We start from the raw sequence: 16,004 nt of genomic DNA, 5'->3' as shown, positions 1-16,004 counted from the left end.
CATGGAGGCTGTGAACACCATAAATACAAACAGGAGTGAGAGAGAGTGCGAGAGAGAGGATATGGGAGTAGAGAAAGATATGCTGTAGGTTAACTGGCTCAAGAATACAATTGCGAAGTTAAGTAGATTTGATATTGCTGTGTAGAAATATGGTCTGTTAACGTGTACTTTGTTGGGTAATTCTTAAAAGCTGAAACGTTTTTTTTATTTTTTATTTGCCTAGGTGGCAGTTGTTCCATCCAAAGCAATTTTCACTGACCAAGTTCGTTAGCTGGTTTTTTAGCAACGTCCAGAATCTCCTGGTTAGCATTTATGGAAAATATTGCAATGCTAGTGGAAACGGATTGTATCAGTTAGCGGTGCATTCAAAAGTATGTGGAAAGCAAGCAAGGATACAGTCCATTTCCACTAGCAAAAATTCTAGCCAGGAGATTCTGGGGCTCGTTTCACAAAATTTGCTGCACGCAAGATGCGATTTGCAATGAACAACAGGTTTTTGTTTCACAAAGAAATTGCTAAACCTGTGTCACGAACTTGTGCCACTCGTGCTTGTTCATGACAATTACGAAGGTAATCAGCCACTCTGCAAACATTTTTGTGAATTGCCTTCGTGAAACGAGATATAAAATAAACAGCTTTCCAACTTCAAAATGGTTTGGATATAACACTAATTCAGAAATAAGATTTAACTTCAACAAAAGTTAACTATCCCTTAAAACCCATAAGAGTTTAAGCCCTGTCTAAGCCAGGGGGTTCTACTAAGCTAATTATATGGAGTGTCATACCAAGGATCATTTAGCTATTTGATTTTGAATTTAAGACCCCTAGAAGTATAAAAACAAATAATAATATTTTTGATTTGTAAAAAATTGGAGCCTTAATGCTATTAGCCCACACAAACACATTGAATAACAGATTCATTACATGGAACAACAGATAGTCCCCCAAAAAAATCACAAGGAAGTTTGTTCTGAAGTGTCTGTCCTATATCTGAGAGATATAAGAAAGATCAGGAAACATCATGTACACTACAGGTAAAAAGTTTTAGAACACCTACTCATTAAATGGTTTTTCTTTATTTTTACTATTTTCTACATTGTATACATCAAAACTATGAAATAACACATATGGAATCATGTAGTAACCAAAAAGGTGTTAAACAAATCAAAATATATTTGAGATTCTTCAAATAGCCACCCTTTGCCTTGATGACAGCTTTGCACACTCTTGGCATTCTCTCAACCAGCTTCACCTGGAATGCTTTTCCAACGGTCTTGAAGGAGTTCCCACATATACTGAGCACTTGTTGGCTGCTTTTCCTTCACTCTCAAGTCCGACTCATCCCAAACCATCTCATTTGGGTTGAGGTCGGGGGATTGTGGAGGCCAGGTCATCTGATGCAGCACTCCATCACTGTTCTTCTTGGTCAAATAGCCCTTACACAGCCTGGAGGTGTGTTGAGTCATTGTCCTGTTGAAAAACAAATGATAGTCCCACTAAGCCCAAACCAGATGGGATGGCGTTTCAGTTTTGCACGAATGCTGCCATCTATCCACGGGTTCTGGTTAGGGTAGGTTTTAATAGTCACAGTGGGCACAACATCTCCTATACACTTCCTGATAAACTCAGTCACCGTTTCAGTGTATTCGTCTAAATTATTTTCGCAAGCTACCCGGAACATATCCCATTCCGTGTGATCAAAACAATCTTGAAGCGTGGATTCTGATTGGTCAGACCAGCGTTGAATAGTCCTTAGCACGGGTACTTCCTGTTTGAGTTTCTGCCTATAGGAAGGGAGGAGCAAAATGGAGTCATGGTCAGATTTGCAGAAAGGAGGGCGGGGGAGGGCCTTATAACCATCCCGGAAGTTCGAATAGCAATGGTCGAGAAGTTTAGCAGCCCGAGTACAACAGTCGATATGTTGATAGAACTTCGACAGCCTAGTCCTCAAATTTGCTTTGTTAAAATCCCCGGCTACAATAAATGCAACCTCAGGATATAATGGTTTCCAGTTTGCATGAAGTCCAGGTATCGGCTTGAGGGGGGATATAAACGGCCGTGACTATAACCAAAGAAAACTCTCTTGGGAGATAATACGGTCGGCATTTGATTGTGATTATTCTAGGTCGGGTGAACAAAAGGACTTGAATTCCTGTATGTTACTACAATTACACCATGAGTCGTTAATCATGAAACACACACCTCCGCACTTCTGCTTCCCGGAGAGATATTTATTTCTGTCTGTGCGATGAACTGAGAACCCATGTGGCTGGACCGATTTCGACAGAATAACCCCAGAGAGCCATGTCGGTGGAACTAATTATGTTACAGGCCCTGATGTCTCTCTGGAAAGAAATCATTGCCCGGAGCTCGTCGACATTGTTATCCAAAGACTGAACATTAGCAAGTAGTATACTTGTAAGCGGTGGGTGGTGTGCGCGCCTCCTAAGTCGAACCAGCAGGCTGCTCCGAGTACCTCTCTTCCGCCGGCGATGTTTTGGGTCAGCCGCTGGAATCAGTTCAATTGCCCTGGGGAGAGCAAACAAAGGATCTGCTTCGGGAAGGTTGTATTCCTGGTCGTAATGCTGGTGAGTTACCGTCGCTCTGATATCCAATAGTTTTTCCCGGCTGTATGTAATGATACAAAACACTTTCTGAGCTAATAATGTAAAAAATTATACAGAAAAAAACAAAGTACCGCAAAGTTTCCTAAGAGCTAGTCGCGAGGCCGCCATCTGCGTCAGCACCAGACTTCGGATGAGTCCCAAGACGCTTGTGGGGGTCATAGAGCAAAATGCAGAACACCATCGTGTTCGTGAGAGTCTAATCTTTCCATAGAGGAAAAGATCAGACTGTGTTTGTAGGCCAAACCGTTTGGATGCTACAGAAGATTTTGTGAGACGACCGATTTTCAGGATGTCTCATTGTCTGAGAAACACCTCTCTAGCTCTGTCACCTTTCACTGCAGATGCGGTAGTGCGACATATGCAGATGTGGTGAATTGAGACTCATCCAATGCAAAAAAACTGATCTCTAGCTTAAACTGACAGATTTTTATGGGGATTTTTTTATTATGCTATTTAGACGTCTGTGGAGGCAAGGACATCACCCTTAGGGGGTTTAAGATTGTGGTTGGTTGGTTGGTTGTACAGAATTGAGCACTATGAAAGGATGTATGATGGGGCACCTACTGTAGGGGAGTCTGACTGGTAGTAGTTGTAGGTTTTTACACAGTACACAAGACCAGTATTTGAGTTTATTTGACCAAGCGTGAATACCCCAATGGGGGTATGATTGATATTGAACCCCTAGATATCATCCTAAAGTTGCTTTTCCCACCACCATGCACTGAGATCAGCTGACTCTACCCCCCACACCCCCACCCTTGCCACATCACCTTTCTCCCTTCGCTTCTCTCTCTCACATTATGTCACCCCTCTCGCTCTCTCACGCTATGTCATTTCATTGGCATCTGACTGTCATTTCCGAGCATGTGACTCTCAAATGTTCCTGCATCGTGATTTGTGACTCACAGTTCTCTGGTAACCCATCAGATAAACAAAACAAAGTGAATAGGCAGAACAGGTACAACCCAATAGGAACTAACCACGATGCACCATTTGAGAAGCATTGTCAGCAGCAGACCTGCATCTAACACATACTTTCAAATACTTTAGCTGTGGCTTATTTAGTCTTCACTCCCTTTAACGATCGCTCTCATCCTCCCTCTCTCTTTCTCTATCATCAGATGAGAATCTAATGGGGATTCAGGTGAGCAGGAGATGCAGAGTGAAGGGTAGACACAGGGATTAAACCCCGGTCTCAGGCGGAGAGTTGTACATGTGCATAAATCCAGGAATGTTAGAGCATGGCTCTGCACCTCACATGTATTTTCCCTTGCTCTCTCTCTGTATTTTAGTGCTTTTTCTCTACAACCCCCTTTGGTTTGACATAGGGTTTGACATTCCTTATTTATTTGCTAGAGATGTTAACCTGAGTCTCTCTCTCTCTCCTCCAGGTGTAGCTGTGCTGGTTTCCCCAGACGTTCCTCTTCAGGTGGGAATGGAGAGCCGACGGCATTTCTGCCTGCATTCTCCCTCCAGCCTGGAGCGCACCCCGCTGCAGTACACCGTGTGCGTGGGCCGCAACATCAGGGCTGTACACCAGGAGGCGCTGCAGCAGCTCTCACCGCCCAGCAGGGTGCTGCCCAACATGGACATCTTATGGTACAACTCCCTCATCTTCGTCTTCCTGAATTGTATTACATTTAATTTAGATTATAGTGGACTAGCTATGTGTTATAACTTATGGATAGAGATCATTACCTATTCATCACCCAGCTGTGTAGCACAGTCCATTGCAGTCCATACTATACAAAGTCAGTCCAGCTGTAACAATGACGCTGGGAGTCAGGAAGCAGGTGCAGTTGGTGAGTTTAATAATAAAGAACATGGAGCAATACAAGAGAAGCGTCTGGACATGAACACAGAACCAATACTGCCTGAAGAGGGAGTGCTAGATAAAGGGGGAGTAATCAGGGTAGTAATGAAGTCCAGGTGTGCATAATGACGGTTGCCAGGTGTGTATAATGATGGGTTGCTAGGAACGGTGGTTAATAAACCGGCGACATAAAGTGCCAGTGCGGGAGTAGACGTGACAGTACCCCTCCCCCCTTCGCTCCAGCCGGTGCGGATGGCGAAGGAGGAAATCTTGGATGATGTTGGGATCTAGAATGTAGTCCACCGGAACCCAACACCGCTGCTCTGGACCGTACCCCTCCCAGTCCACCAGGTACTGGAGCCGACCCCCACGACGTCGAAGGTGAGATCCAATAGTTAGTGGAGAGCTGTAATCTTTGTCACATCGTTGACCCTCCGGAGGACCTTGAATGGCCCCACAAACCGGGGGCTCAGCTTCTTACAGGGCAGGCGGAGTGGGAGGTTCCTGGTGGAGAGCCAGATGTGATCACCAGGATGGAACACGGAAGCCTCACTGAGTTGGCGTTCCGCCTACTCCTTCTGGCGGCAGACAGCGCGCTGGAGTCTCACGTGGGCATCGTTCCAAACCTCTTCTGCGCACCTGAACCACTCGTCCACCGCAGGAGCTTCGTTCTGGCTCGGGGTCCACGGAGCCAGGGCTGGCTGATAACCCAGCACACACTTGAAGGGAGTCAGCCCAGTGGAGGAGTGACGCAATGAATTCTGGGCGTACTCCGCCCAGGGAAGGAATCGGGCCCACTCCCCTTGCCGGTCCTGGCAGTGACTCCTCATGAACCTCCCCAGCTCCTGGTTCATCCTCTCAACATGCCCGTTAAACTGAGGCCGGTACCCGGAAGTGAGGCTGACCGTGATTGTAGGCACTCCGCAGGTCCAATTTGGTAAAGAACCGGGCCCCGCGGAGCTGTTCGATCGCTGCCGGCACCAATGGGAGAAGGTAACAATATTTAGTGGTGATGGAATTCAAATCTCTGTAATCAATGCACGGGAGTAACCCTCCATCCTTCTTTGCCACGAAGAAGAAGCCTACAGATGCAGGGGAGGTGGATGTGTGGATGAAACCCTGTTGGAGCGCCTCATGGATGTACTCCTCCATAGCCTTGGTTTCAGCCACCAATAGAGGGTAGATGCGACTGCGGGGAGACACAGAGCCTGCAAACGATGGCACAGTCCCAGGGGCGATGAGGAGGGAGACAGGTGGCGCGGGTCTTGGAAAAAAACTCCCGCAGGTCTTGCTATACTTCCAGGACGTTGGGCTGAACGGCAACCACAGGACTCTCAACCGACGTGGAACCACAGGAGAAGGGAAAGCACGTGCTCCGGCATTCGGGTGCCCAGTACGTGATTGTCATCCTCGACCATGAGATGGTGGGGTTATGGCGTTGGAGCCATGGGAGGCCAAGGATGATATTGTGTACGGGTGCACTGATGATGAGGAAGGGAAGGCTTTCTTGATATATGGACTCCACAGTGAGGGTGAGTGGTGTTGTGATGTGTGTGATAGTCCCGGATCCCAGTGGTCCATTATCCAGCGCTTGAACCGGAAACAGAGAGGGGAGTGGGTATGAGGTGATGTTGAGGGAGGAAGCAAGGGCCTGGTCAATAAAATTCCCCACCGCACCAGAATCCACTAGAGCTGTAGAAACAATACATGAGGGACAGCCAGCTAGTGAAATCAATAGTAAAAAGGGTTTGGCGGAAAGTAATGATGATGGATTACTCACGCCTAACCCAGGAGACAGCTGATCACGGGGCTGTCCCTCTGCTCTCGTGGACCCCGGGTTGGGACGTAACGGACACCATTGAAGCTGGTGCACCTCTTGACCGCAATAGAGACAGAGACCCAGCTGTCTCTGACGGCATCGCTCAGCCGTGGTGAGGCGTGTGGGCCCCACTTCCATGGGTTCAGGCTCTGACTCAGAACGGTCAACGAAGGAGGTAGAGAGGGGGGTGCCGACACTCCCGAAGAAGGTTATCCAGACGGATGGCCATCGCGATGAGTGCGTCCAAGGAGAGGGTGTCGTCCGGCATGCCAACTCCGTCTGGACCTCTTTGCACGGTCCTCTTCTGAATAGGGTGCCGAGTGCCAGCTCATTCCATCCGCTGGATGCTGCCACTGTCCGGAAGGTGAGGGCGTACTCCGCAGCGGTCTGGCCATCCTGACGTAGTTGGAGTAGGCACTCACCCCCCTCTCTGCCCTCCGGTAGATGATCGAAGACTCCTCTGAACAGATAATTGAACCCCTCATAGGAACCCAGCTCCTCCCCTCCTCTCTCCCAGACGGCCGTAGCCTATTCCAACGCCCGTCCGGTCAGCAGGGAAGTAACCGTGGCAACCTTGGACCTCTCGGTGGTGGGGGCTCCCATCTGATGAGTGAAATAGAGGGAGCACTGGAGTAGGAAGCCACAGCATTTGGATGGAGTCTCGTCGTATTTGTCCGGGAGGGACAAGCGGGCATCGCTGACCTGGGCGTACTGCTGGATGGGCTGGGGTGCTGGCTCGCTGGGTCGATTTGTAGTAGAGAATCCTCCGCTCGTTGGAGATGATGCCCCTCGGGTAATGTCGAGACGTTGAAGAACGCGGAGGACCTCATCCATAGCCATTCCCAGTTGTGCCAGCTGGTCGTGGTGTTGGCGAAGTAAGTGTCCCGGTTTGCCGACCATCTGGGAGATGTCTTGATTCCCTGCTGCTTCCATTTGTAGAGGCAGTATTCTGTAACAATGACGCTGGGAGTCAGGAAGCAGGTTCAGTTGGTGAGTTTAATAATAAAGAACAAAGCGATACAAAACAAGATAATCATCTGGACATGAACACAGAACCAAAGCTGCGTGAAGAGTAATGCTAGGGAGTGCTAGATAAAGGGGTAGCAATGAAGTCCAGGTGTGCCTAATGATGGGGTGCAGGTGTGCGTAGTGAGGTTTGTCAGGTGTACGTAATGATGGGTTGCCAGGGCCGGTGGTTAGTAAACCGGCGACGTCAAGCGCCGGAGCGGGGGAGCGGGAATAGCCGTGACACCAGCCTAACTGTTTGGTCTTAGTAACCATTGCAGGGCAATTGTCATGTTGTTCAAGTGTTAGGCCTAGATTCAATCATATCAAGCATTAACTGGCGCTAGCCGACACCCGCATAGCTGGTGTTTTGGCGGTGTCGTAGGTGTAACTCCATGGGAGCTGTCAAATCGGTGAGCGGCTGCTTTTGTGGTCATTGTCATGAAGCCACACCCGTTCCACCCGTGTTAGAAGTTCAGAACGAGAAAGTGTAGGCTGGAAAAAATTATACTCAAATTGAAAATTATTGAATGAAATAAAAATGATTTATATCAGCCTAATTGAGGTGTAGATTACATCACACATGCGAGTGTTCAGACTTGTATCACGGCTGCATGGGATTTCTACTAATGCGACTAGGTGCATCCACAGGCAATGTCTACGATTGGTATAACACCGGTAGCCGCTTGTGTATTTGACAGCCCTAACACAGTTCCACTTCCAACACTACCAAAACACCAGCTATGCGGGTGTCGGCTAGCGCAGATATGATTGAAACCCAACGAGACCTCACAAATTCCCATTTCAGTTGGAATCCTAACTTGAGATGCCTGTGCTTTTAACTCAGCAGTCGCATAATTTATGTGTAACGCATTGATGTCAAAAACTTGAGTTATGCATGTGGATCTTAAGTTAGACGGAATCCTATCTGTCTGTCCATCCCTCCCCCATCCAGGTTGCCTTTCTGGAAGCTGCTGGCCAGTGTGGACTCAGGGCCGAAGGTAGAGAGGGAGTTGAGGACCTTCTCCAACCGTCTGAGGAGACACCAGCTGGGGGAGGGGGCCATCAGCCTCAACGAACATTCCACCGCCCTCCTCGCCGACATGGTATGTCCCTTCTCTCCTCCTCTCTTTTCTCCTCCTCCTTTCTTGTCGCAGTAACACTTCATTTTACTGCCCAGTTTAAGCTGGTACTTACCTGGTATTTAGGTGGTAACAATGGATACTTTCTGATAGTTACCTCAAAGAATTCAACCCAAATGGTTACCATTATAACAAGCAGTTTCTAAGTAACTACCTGGTAAGCGGCGGCTTGAAAAACAAAGTGTTACCCTTGTCTCTTCTCTCGTCTTTATTTTGACCTTCCAAGGTGTTTGGTTGACAGTCGCTGGACCCAGGTTCGAGTCCTAGTCGAGGATACCCCCAAAAAGGGTTTTCAAAAGAAGGGGTAGTGCAGCAAACTTTATTAGCCCAACAACACCTTACAAACAAGTTGAGAGGTTCGGATGTGTGTATGTGGTGCCAGGACAACAACCTCTCACTCAACGTGAGCAAACTAAGGAGATGATCGTGGACTACAGGAAAAGGAGGGCTGAACACGCCCCATTCACATCGACGGGGCTGTAGTGGAGCCGGTCGAGAGTTTGAAGTTCCTTGGTGTCCACATCACCAACAAACTATCATGATCCAAACACACCAAGAAAGTCATGAAAAGGGCACGACAACGCCTTTTACCCCTCAGGAGACTAAAAAGATTTGGCATGGGTCCCCAGATCCTCAAAAAGTTATACAGTTGTACCAACGAGAGCATCCTGACCGGTTGCATCACCGCCTGGTATGGCAACTGCTCGGTATCCGACCGTAAGGCACTACAGAGGGTAGTGCGTACAGCCCAGTACATCACTCCTGTCTCCTGAGTGGCGCAGTGGTCTAAGGCACTGCATCGCAGTGCTAGCTGTGCCACTAGAGATCCTGGTTCAAATCCAGGCTCTGTCGCAGCCGGCCGCGACCGGGAGACTCATGGGCGGCGCACAATTGGCCCAGGGTAGGGGAGGGAATGGCCGGCAGGGATGTAGCTCAGTTGATAGAGCATGGCGTTGTGGGTTCGATTCCCACGGGGGACCAGTATGAATTTTTTTTTACAAAAAAATATATATGTATTCACTAACTGTAAGTCGCTCTGGATAAGAGCGTCTGCTAAATGACTAAAATGTAAATGTAAAATCACTGGGGCCAAGCTTCCTGCCATCCAGGACCTATATACTAGGCGGTGTCAGAGGATGGCCCTAAATTTTGTCAAAAACTCCAGTAACCCAAGTCATAGACTGTTCTCTCTGCTACCGCACGGCAAGCGATACCGGAGCGCCAAGTCTAAGTCCAAAAGGCTCCTTAACAGCTTCTACCCCCAAGTCATAAGACTGCTGAACAATTAATAAAATGGCCACCCGGACTATTTGCATTGACCCCACCCCCCCTTTTGTTTTACACTGCTGCTACTCGCTGTTTATCATCTATGCATAGTCACTTTACCCCTACCTACATGTACAAATTACCTCAACTAACCTGTACCCCCGCACATTGACTCGATACCGGTACCCCCTGTATATAGCCTCATAATTTTTATTTTTAACTTTATTTTATTTAGTAAATATTTTCTTAACTCTATTTTCTTAACTGCATTGTTGGTTAAGTAAGCAGTTCACAGTAAGGTCTACACCTGTTGTATTTGGCGCATGTGACAAATAAAAATGTATTTGATATCTTGGTGTAACGGCTAAATTGTTGGGTTATGCCGGTCGGGGCTACCCCCCGGATTCTCTGCAATACTTTGATATCTCATTCAAACAAATACATCTGTGAGAAGAAAAATAGTCCTATGTCCCCCGGCTGATAGTCGGACAGCCGAGACATTTGACTGAGGCTGGGCAGGGAGCCAAGAGAAACTAGTTTAGGTGAACCTGACACCTAGCTAGTGCAGTGATCTGCCTCAGCTACATGGGAGAGGAGTCGCCAGTTCACCTACTGTTATTCTAAATTCACTGTCTATCAGAACACACCAGGTTTGCATTCCATCTCCACAGTCACTTTCCCACAGGGGGGGGGGGGGGGGGGGGGGGGTGAGAGAGGAGAGAGAGAGAGAGAGAGAGACATTGCGGGGGAAGGATAATATTTTTGAGACTAAGAACAAGAGCGTCTGATCAAAGGGTGCTTGCTGAGGTCACCCAGTTCACTTTGCTAATAACGTCGAATTATCCAAGGGCACAGTTAGCGTATGGAAACCTTGGCACGATTGGCAAAGTAGCGTAAGTGTGAACGGCAACAATGAATTGCTGCAAGGACTATGCTTCTCTCTTGTTATATTTTTATAAGTATTCATAAGTTATCAGTCAAGCCACAAGTTATTTTTTTTTTCTAGTTTCCATATTAGCTTTATACAACGAGCTCTTGAGTTGGAACAACAACTTGGCGTAGAGCAAATTGGGATATAAATAGGACTGCCAGGTTTTTGCCTTTATTGCTGTGCCACTAGAGATCCTGGTTCGAATCCAGGCTCTGTCGTAGCCGGCCGCGACCGGGAGACCCATGGGGCGGCGCGCAATTGGCCCAGCGTCGTCCAGGGTATGGAGGGAATGGCCGGCAGGGATGTAGCACAGTAGATAGAGCATGGCGTTTGCAACGCCTGGGTTGTGGGTTTGTTTCCCACAGGGGGTATGAAAATAAAAAAAATAAAAAAAATAGGTATGCACTAACTGTAAGTCGCTCTGGATAAGAGCGTCTGCTAAATGACTAAAATGTAAATGTAAATTGCTGAAAAAACTTTGTGTAATGTATGGTTGGCCAAACAAAATACAATCGGATCATACATTTTTGTTAGATCAGCATTATTCAATGATACATTTACATTTTAGTCATTTAGCACATGCTCTTAACCAGAGCGACTTACAGCTAGCTAGTATGATAAATACTATAAGGGACTATTTGTCTCCCTTTAAATGAAAAACAACTTGTAAAGACTTTATAGAGCATTCATAAAGTCTTTATAAGCACTACATATCGGTAGATATTTCTCTAATAATTTATAAGCTACATTAAGGTGATATACTCAGTCCTTACATCTGTTGCTCTGTCAAGTGCGATACCACCCTTTCCCCACCCTTCATGATATTTGCTTATGAAGAGGCCTCATAAAGGGTTTATGAAGATTTATAAAAGTTATGTTTCCTTTGAAGTGTAATAATTACTGTGTAATGGTTGACCTCATGGGGTCAGGCTCAAAAGGTCAACTTGTATCAAAAGGCTTTCTTAGTTATGCCATTACATAAGCAGAAATCCCCTTTGCCCTTTTCTTCTCACGTCTAATCACCAGATGATTAAATTAGATGTTAAACAGTCGTAGCAGAGGTTATATCGCCATAGTTACGTGTTTACTTACAGTAAGGGAAAAAAGTATTTGATCCCCTGCTGATTTTGTATGTTTGCCCACTGACAAAGACATGATCAGTCTATAATGGTAGGTTTATTTGAACAGTGAGAGACAGAATAACAACAAAAAAATCCAGAAAAAAGCATATCAAAAATGTTATAAATTGATTTGCATTTTAATGAGGGAAATAAGTATTTGACCCCTCTGCAAAACATGTACTTGGTGGCAAAACCCTTGTTGGCAATCACAGAGGTCAGATGTTTCTTGTAGTTGGCCACCAGGTTTGCACACATCTCAGGAGGGATTTTGTTCCACTCCACTTTACAGATCTTCTCCAAGTCATTAAGGTTTCGAGGCTGATGTTTGGCAACTCGAACCTTCAGCTCCCTCCACAGATTTTCTATGGGATTAAGGTCTGGAGACTGGCTAGGCCACTCCAGGACCTTAATATGCTTCTTCTTGAGCCACTCCTTTGTTGCCTTGGCCGTGTGTTTTGGGTCATTGTCATGCTGGAATACCCATCCACGACCCATTTCAATGCCCTGGCTGAGGGAAGGAGGTTCTCACCCAAGATTTGACGGTACATGGCCCTGTCCATCGTCCCTTTGATGCGGTGAAGTTGTCCTGTCCCCTTAGCAGAAAAACACCCCCAAAGCATAATGTTTCCACCTCCATGTTTGACGGTGGGGATGGTGTTATTGGGGTCATAGGCAGCATTCCTCCTCCTCCAAACACGGTGAGTTGAGTTGATGCCAAAGAGCTCGATTTTGGTCTCATCTGACCACAACACTTTCACCCAGTTCTCCTCTGAATCATTCAGATGTTCATTGGCAAACTTCAGACGGCCCTGTATATGTGCTTTCTTGAGCAGGGGGACCTTGCGGGCGCTGCAGGATTTCAGTCCTTCACGGCGTAGTGTGTTACCAATTGTTTTCTTGGTGACTATGGTCCCAGCTGCCTTGAGATCATTGACAAGATCCTCCCGTGTATTTCTGGGCTGATTCCTCACCGTTCTCATGATCATTGCAACTCCACGAGGTGAGATCTTGCATGGAGCCCCAGGCCGAGGGAGATTGACAGTTATTTTGTGTTTCTTCCATTTGCGAATAATCGCACCAACTGTTGTCACCTTCTCACCAAACTGCTTGGCGATGGTCTTGTAGCCCATTCCAGCCTTGTGTAGGTCTACAATCTTGTCCCTGTCATCCTTGGGGAGCTCTTTGGTCTTGGCCATGGTGGAGAGTTTGGAATCTGATTGATTGATTGCTTCTGTGGACAGGTGTCTTTTATACAGGTAACAAGCTGAGATTAGGAGCACTCCCTTTAAGAGTGTGCTCCTAATCTTAGATCGGTACCTGTATAAAAGACACCTGGGAGCCAGAAATCTTTCTGATTGAGAGGGGGTCAAATACTTATTTCCCTCATTAAAATGCAAATCAATTTATAACATTCTTGACATGCATTTTTCTGGATTTATTTGTTATTCTGTCTCTCACTGTTCAAATAAACCTACCATTAAAATTATAGACTGATAATTTTTTTGTCAGTGGGCAAATGTACAAAATCAGCAGGGGATCAAATACTTTTTTCCCTCACTGTAGTAGTTATAGCAGCCACAGAGTCCAAAGGCCGCATGAGTCAGCTACTTTACTCAATAGTAGAATTAGTAGAATTTAGAATAGTAGAATTTCTGTTATTTTCTACCAATAGTGTCCTTCAGTGTCCCTTTCTTGGTTCTGTTTCAACAGCATTAATGGTTTTTGTTTTGATACTGTAGCTGTTCTTGTACATGGCTTACTTTGAAATGTATTTATTGAAGTGATGAAGTTTAGGTCTACCTAAACCAAGGTAGGTGAACCAAAATGTTAACTTCAATAAAAAAGTGAAACTTTGTAAGTAAGCAAAGCGGCAGCATCTTAAGTGATAAGCTTAAGTGATATGATCACAATGTTTTGACGACATGGTCTTCTTCAGTTCCCAGTTAATATCCTGCATGTCTCTTTTCCGGTCTTCTGCTCCAATATCTCTTTCTCTCTTCCTACAGGACCATGACTACCTCACCAGCAGGAAAAGGGGGACATCCAAGAGACAGACCAGGGACTTCAGGGACCTCTCGCTGATCAAGCTTCTAAACATTTCCATCACCCTGTCCCCGTTCCTGAGCGTGGACACCACCCAGTTTCACAAGTCCCTGCTGGACGGCACCGAGGCCTATTGGCTCAGCCTCCCCGTAGCCCCACAGGGGCGACTGGTAAGCAGCCTAGCAAACCGTCACCTGACCTGGGGAGTGGTGGAACTCTACACTCAGAAAAAAGGATTCCAAAAGGGTTCTTTGCGAAGGGATAGGATTTTTTCTATGAACCGTTTTCATCCGAATAACCCTTTTTGGAAGACGAGGGTTTTTTGTAAAGGGTTCCCATATCGGGATAGCCGAAGAACGCTATATGGTTCTACTTAGCACTGTTTTTTCTAAGTGTAGTGGGGAGATCCATTGGGCCTAAGGGAGGTGTCTGTTGTAATGGGGTGGTGGTTATCTGGATGAAAAAAAGGAAAATGGCATCCTTGCATTTTGCATGCTTTAAAGACCATATTTATTGTGGCGTTTATTTCCTGCTTGTCCTCTTCAGGTATTGTCCAAGTCTGGCATGTTCTAATGTTTTAAGTATGTAAAGGCCATACAATGACATATTGCCCAATCTACTCTCTCTCTTTCCAGGTGCCTGTGCTAACCCAGTGGCGAGGGCAATTCTGCGTGAAGCTGAATATCAGCAACCCAGAGGCGGTCAGCTGGTTCCTGGACCGGGTGGGCTTGCTGCAGGCCCGTCTGGGCATGGAGTACATCCTTCTGGAGGGGGCAGAGGGGAACCCGCTGGACCTGGGCGGGGGAGATCAGTATATCGGCCAGCTGGCGGATGTGGCAGCCAGGATAGAAGAGTCAGCTATCATGAATGCAGGGACAAGGTGAGGGCTGAGGGAGGACTCTCTTTCTCTCGCTTTCTTTCTTTGCACACACACACAATACACTGACAATATAGCATAACTATCATTTCTCGCTCTTCCCCCAGGTCGAGCCACAAGCCTGTGTTTGTGCGAATGCCTCCTTTGCAGTCTGACTGGAGCTCCTCTGGACTGAAGGGCCTCATTCCCTCCTTGCTGCACCACACTCTGCTGGGGTACAACTTACTCATTCCCGACGCAGTAGGTAATACCACAGCTACTCACCATCACTATACCTTCAGTTCAGATAGTCGTACCAAAGCCAATGGACACTCACACTCTCGCTAGTGAGCAAACGAGTGAATGTTGACTCCCTCATTCACTCATTAATTCGCTTGCTCAATTCATCAATCACCTAGTCTATTATACCCTGAAATAGTCAGTCTATAGAATACAGTAAAGTCTGATTCAGATGCTCACTGCTTTTACATTGTTTGGATAGTCCTGTATAAAGGGATAGTTCAGCAAAAGTACATGTTAGCATATTGGTTTCCTTGCCATGAAAGCAGTCTATGGACAAGGAGGGACTGCAATCCACACTTTAGTTTAGTTAAAGTAGCCATTGCCACTAATCGGTAATATGAGCATGTACGGACCAAAACTGAATGTCAATATCCGCTGTTCAGTATGTTTTAAATTGCATGCCCAAATCATCTATTTTTATGTTGTTGTACTTTTACCCCATTTTCGTGATATCCAATTGATAGTTACAGTCTTGTCCCATCGCTGCAACTCACTCACAACTCGGGAGAGGCATGTGTCGTCAGAAACACGACTCTGCCAAGCCGCACTGCTTCTTGACACACTCCTCGCTTAACCCAGAAGCCAGCCGCACCAATGTGTCAGAGGAAACACCGTACAACCGAAGTCAGCTTGCAGGCGCCCGGCCCGCCACAAGGAGCTGCTAGAGAGCAATGGGACAAGGTCATCCCGGCTGGCCAAACCCTCCCCTAACCCGGATGACGCTGGGCCGGCTGTGACACAGCCTGGGATCGAACCTGGGTCTGTAGTGACGCCTCAAGCACTGCGTAGCAGTGTCTTAGACCGCTGCGCCACTCGGGAGGCTGCCCAAATGATCTCTTAAATGGATTGTGCTGATCAATGACTAGATTTGAAGTTATTTTCAGATGGTTTGGTCATGGGTTCACTGCTATTTCTGCCATAAAGTCTGCAGTCAGACCTGATTCTATTTAAAGTAACAACCATCGCACCACCTTTGATATTCTGGACGACTGCATATTCCCAAAGGTGAAACATCCTTGGGCTTTGGCAAAAAAATGACATATTCCCAAAATACTCTGAATTCCGGTTAGGGAACATA

General features: G+C 46.7%; 1 protein-coding gene across 1 annotated transcript in view; it reads left to right on the top strand.

Moving 5' to 3' along the window:
- LOC311135160 (SITS-binding protein) overlaps positions 1-16,004 on the top strand; it is a gene marked incomplete at both ends in the record, with an annotated part of 74,152 nt that overhangs the window by 43,743 nt on the left and 14,405 nt on the right. Inside the window, 5 exons of the mRNA XM_084169067.1 lie at positions 4,019-4,226; positions 8,220-8,370; positions 13,731-13,937; positions 14,403-14,647; positions 14,752-14,888. Coding sequence (XP_084025193.1) covers positions 4,019-4,226; positions 8,220-8,370; positions 13,731-13,937; positions 14,403-14,647; positions 14,752-14,888 — 948 coding nt within the window. The remainder of the gene's footprint in view (positions 1-4,018; positions 4,227-8,219; positions 8,371-13,730; positions 13,938-14,402; positions 14,648-14,751; positions 14,889-16,004) is intronic.

The sequence above is a fragment of the Coregonus lavaretus genome, assembly GCF_964263955.1.
Source record: "Coregonus lavaretus genome assembly, chromosome: 9".
In the NCBI taxonomy this organism is placed as follows: Eukaryota; Metazoa; Chordata; class Actinopteri; order Salmoniformes; family Salmonidae; genus Coregonus; species Coregonus lavaretus.
Note: the sequence above shows the minus strand (reverse complement) of the source record. Positions and strands in the feature narration are given on the sequence as shown.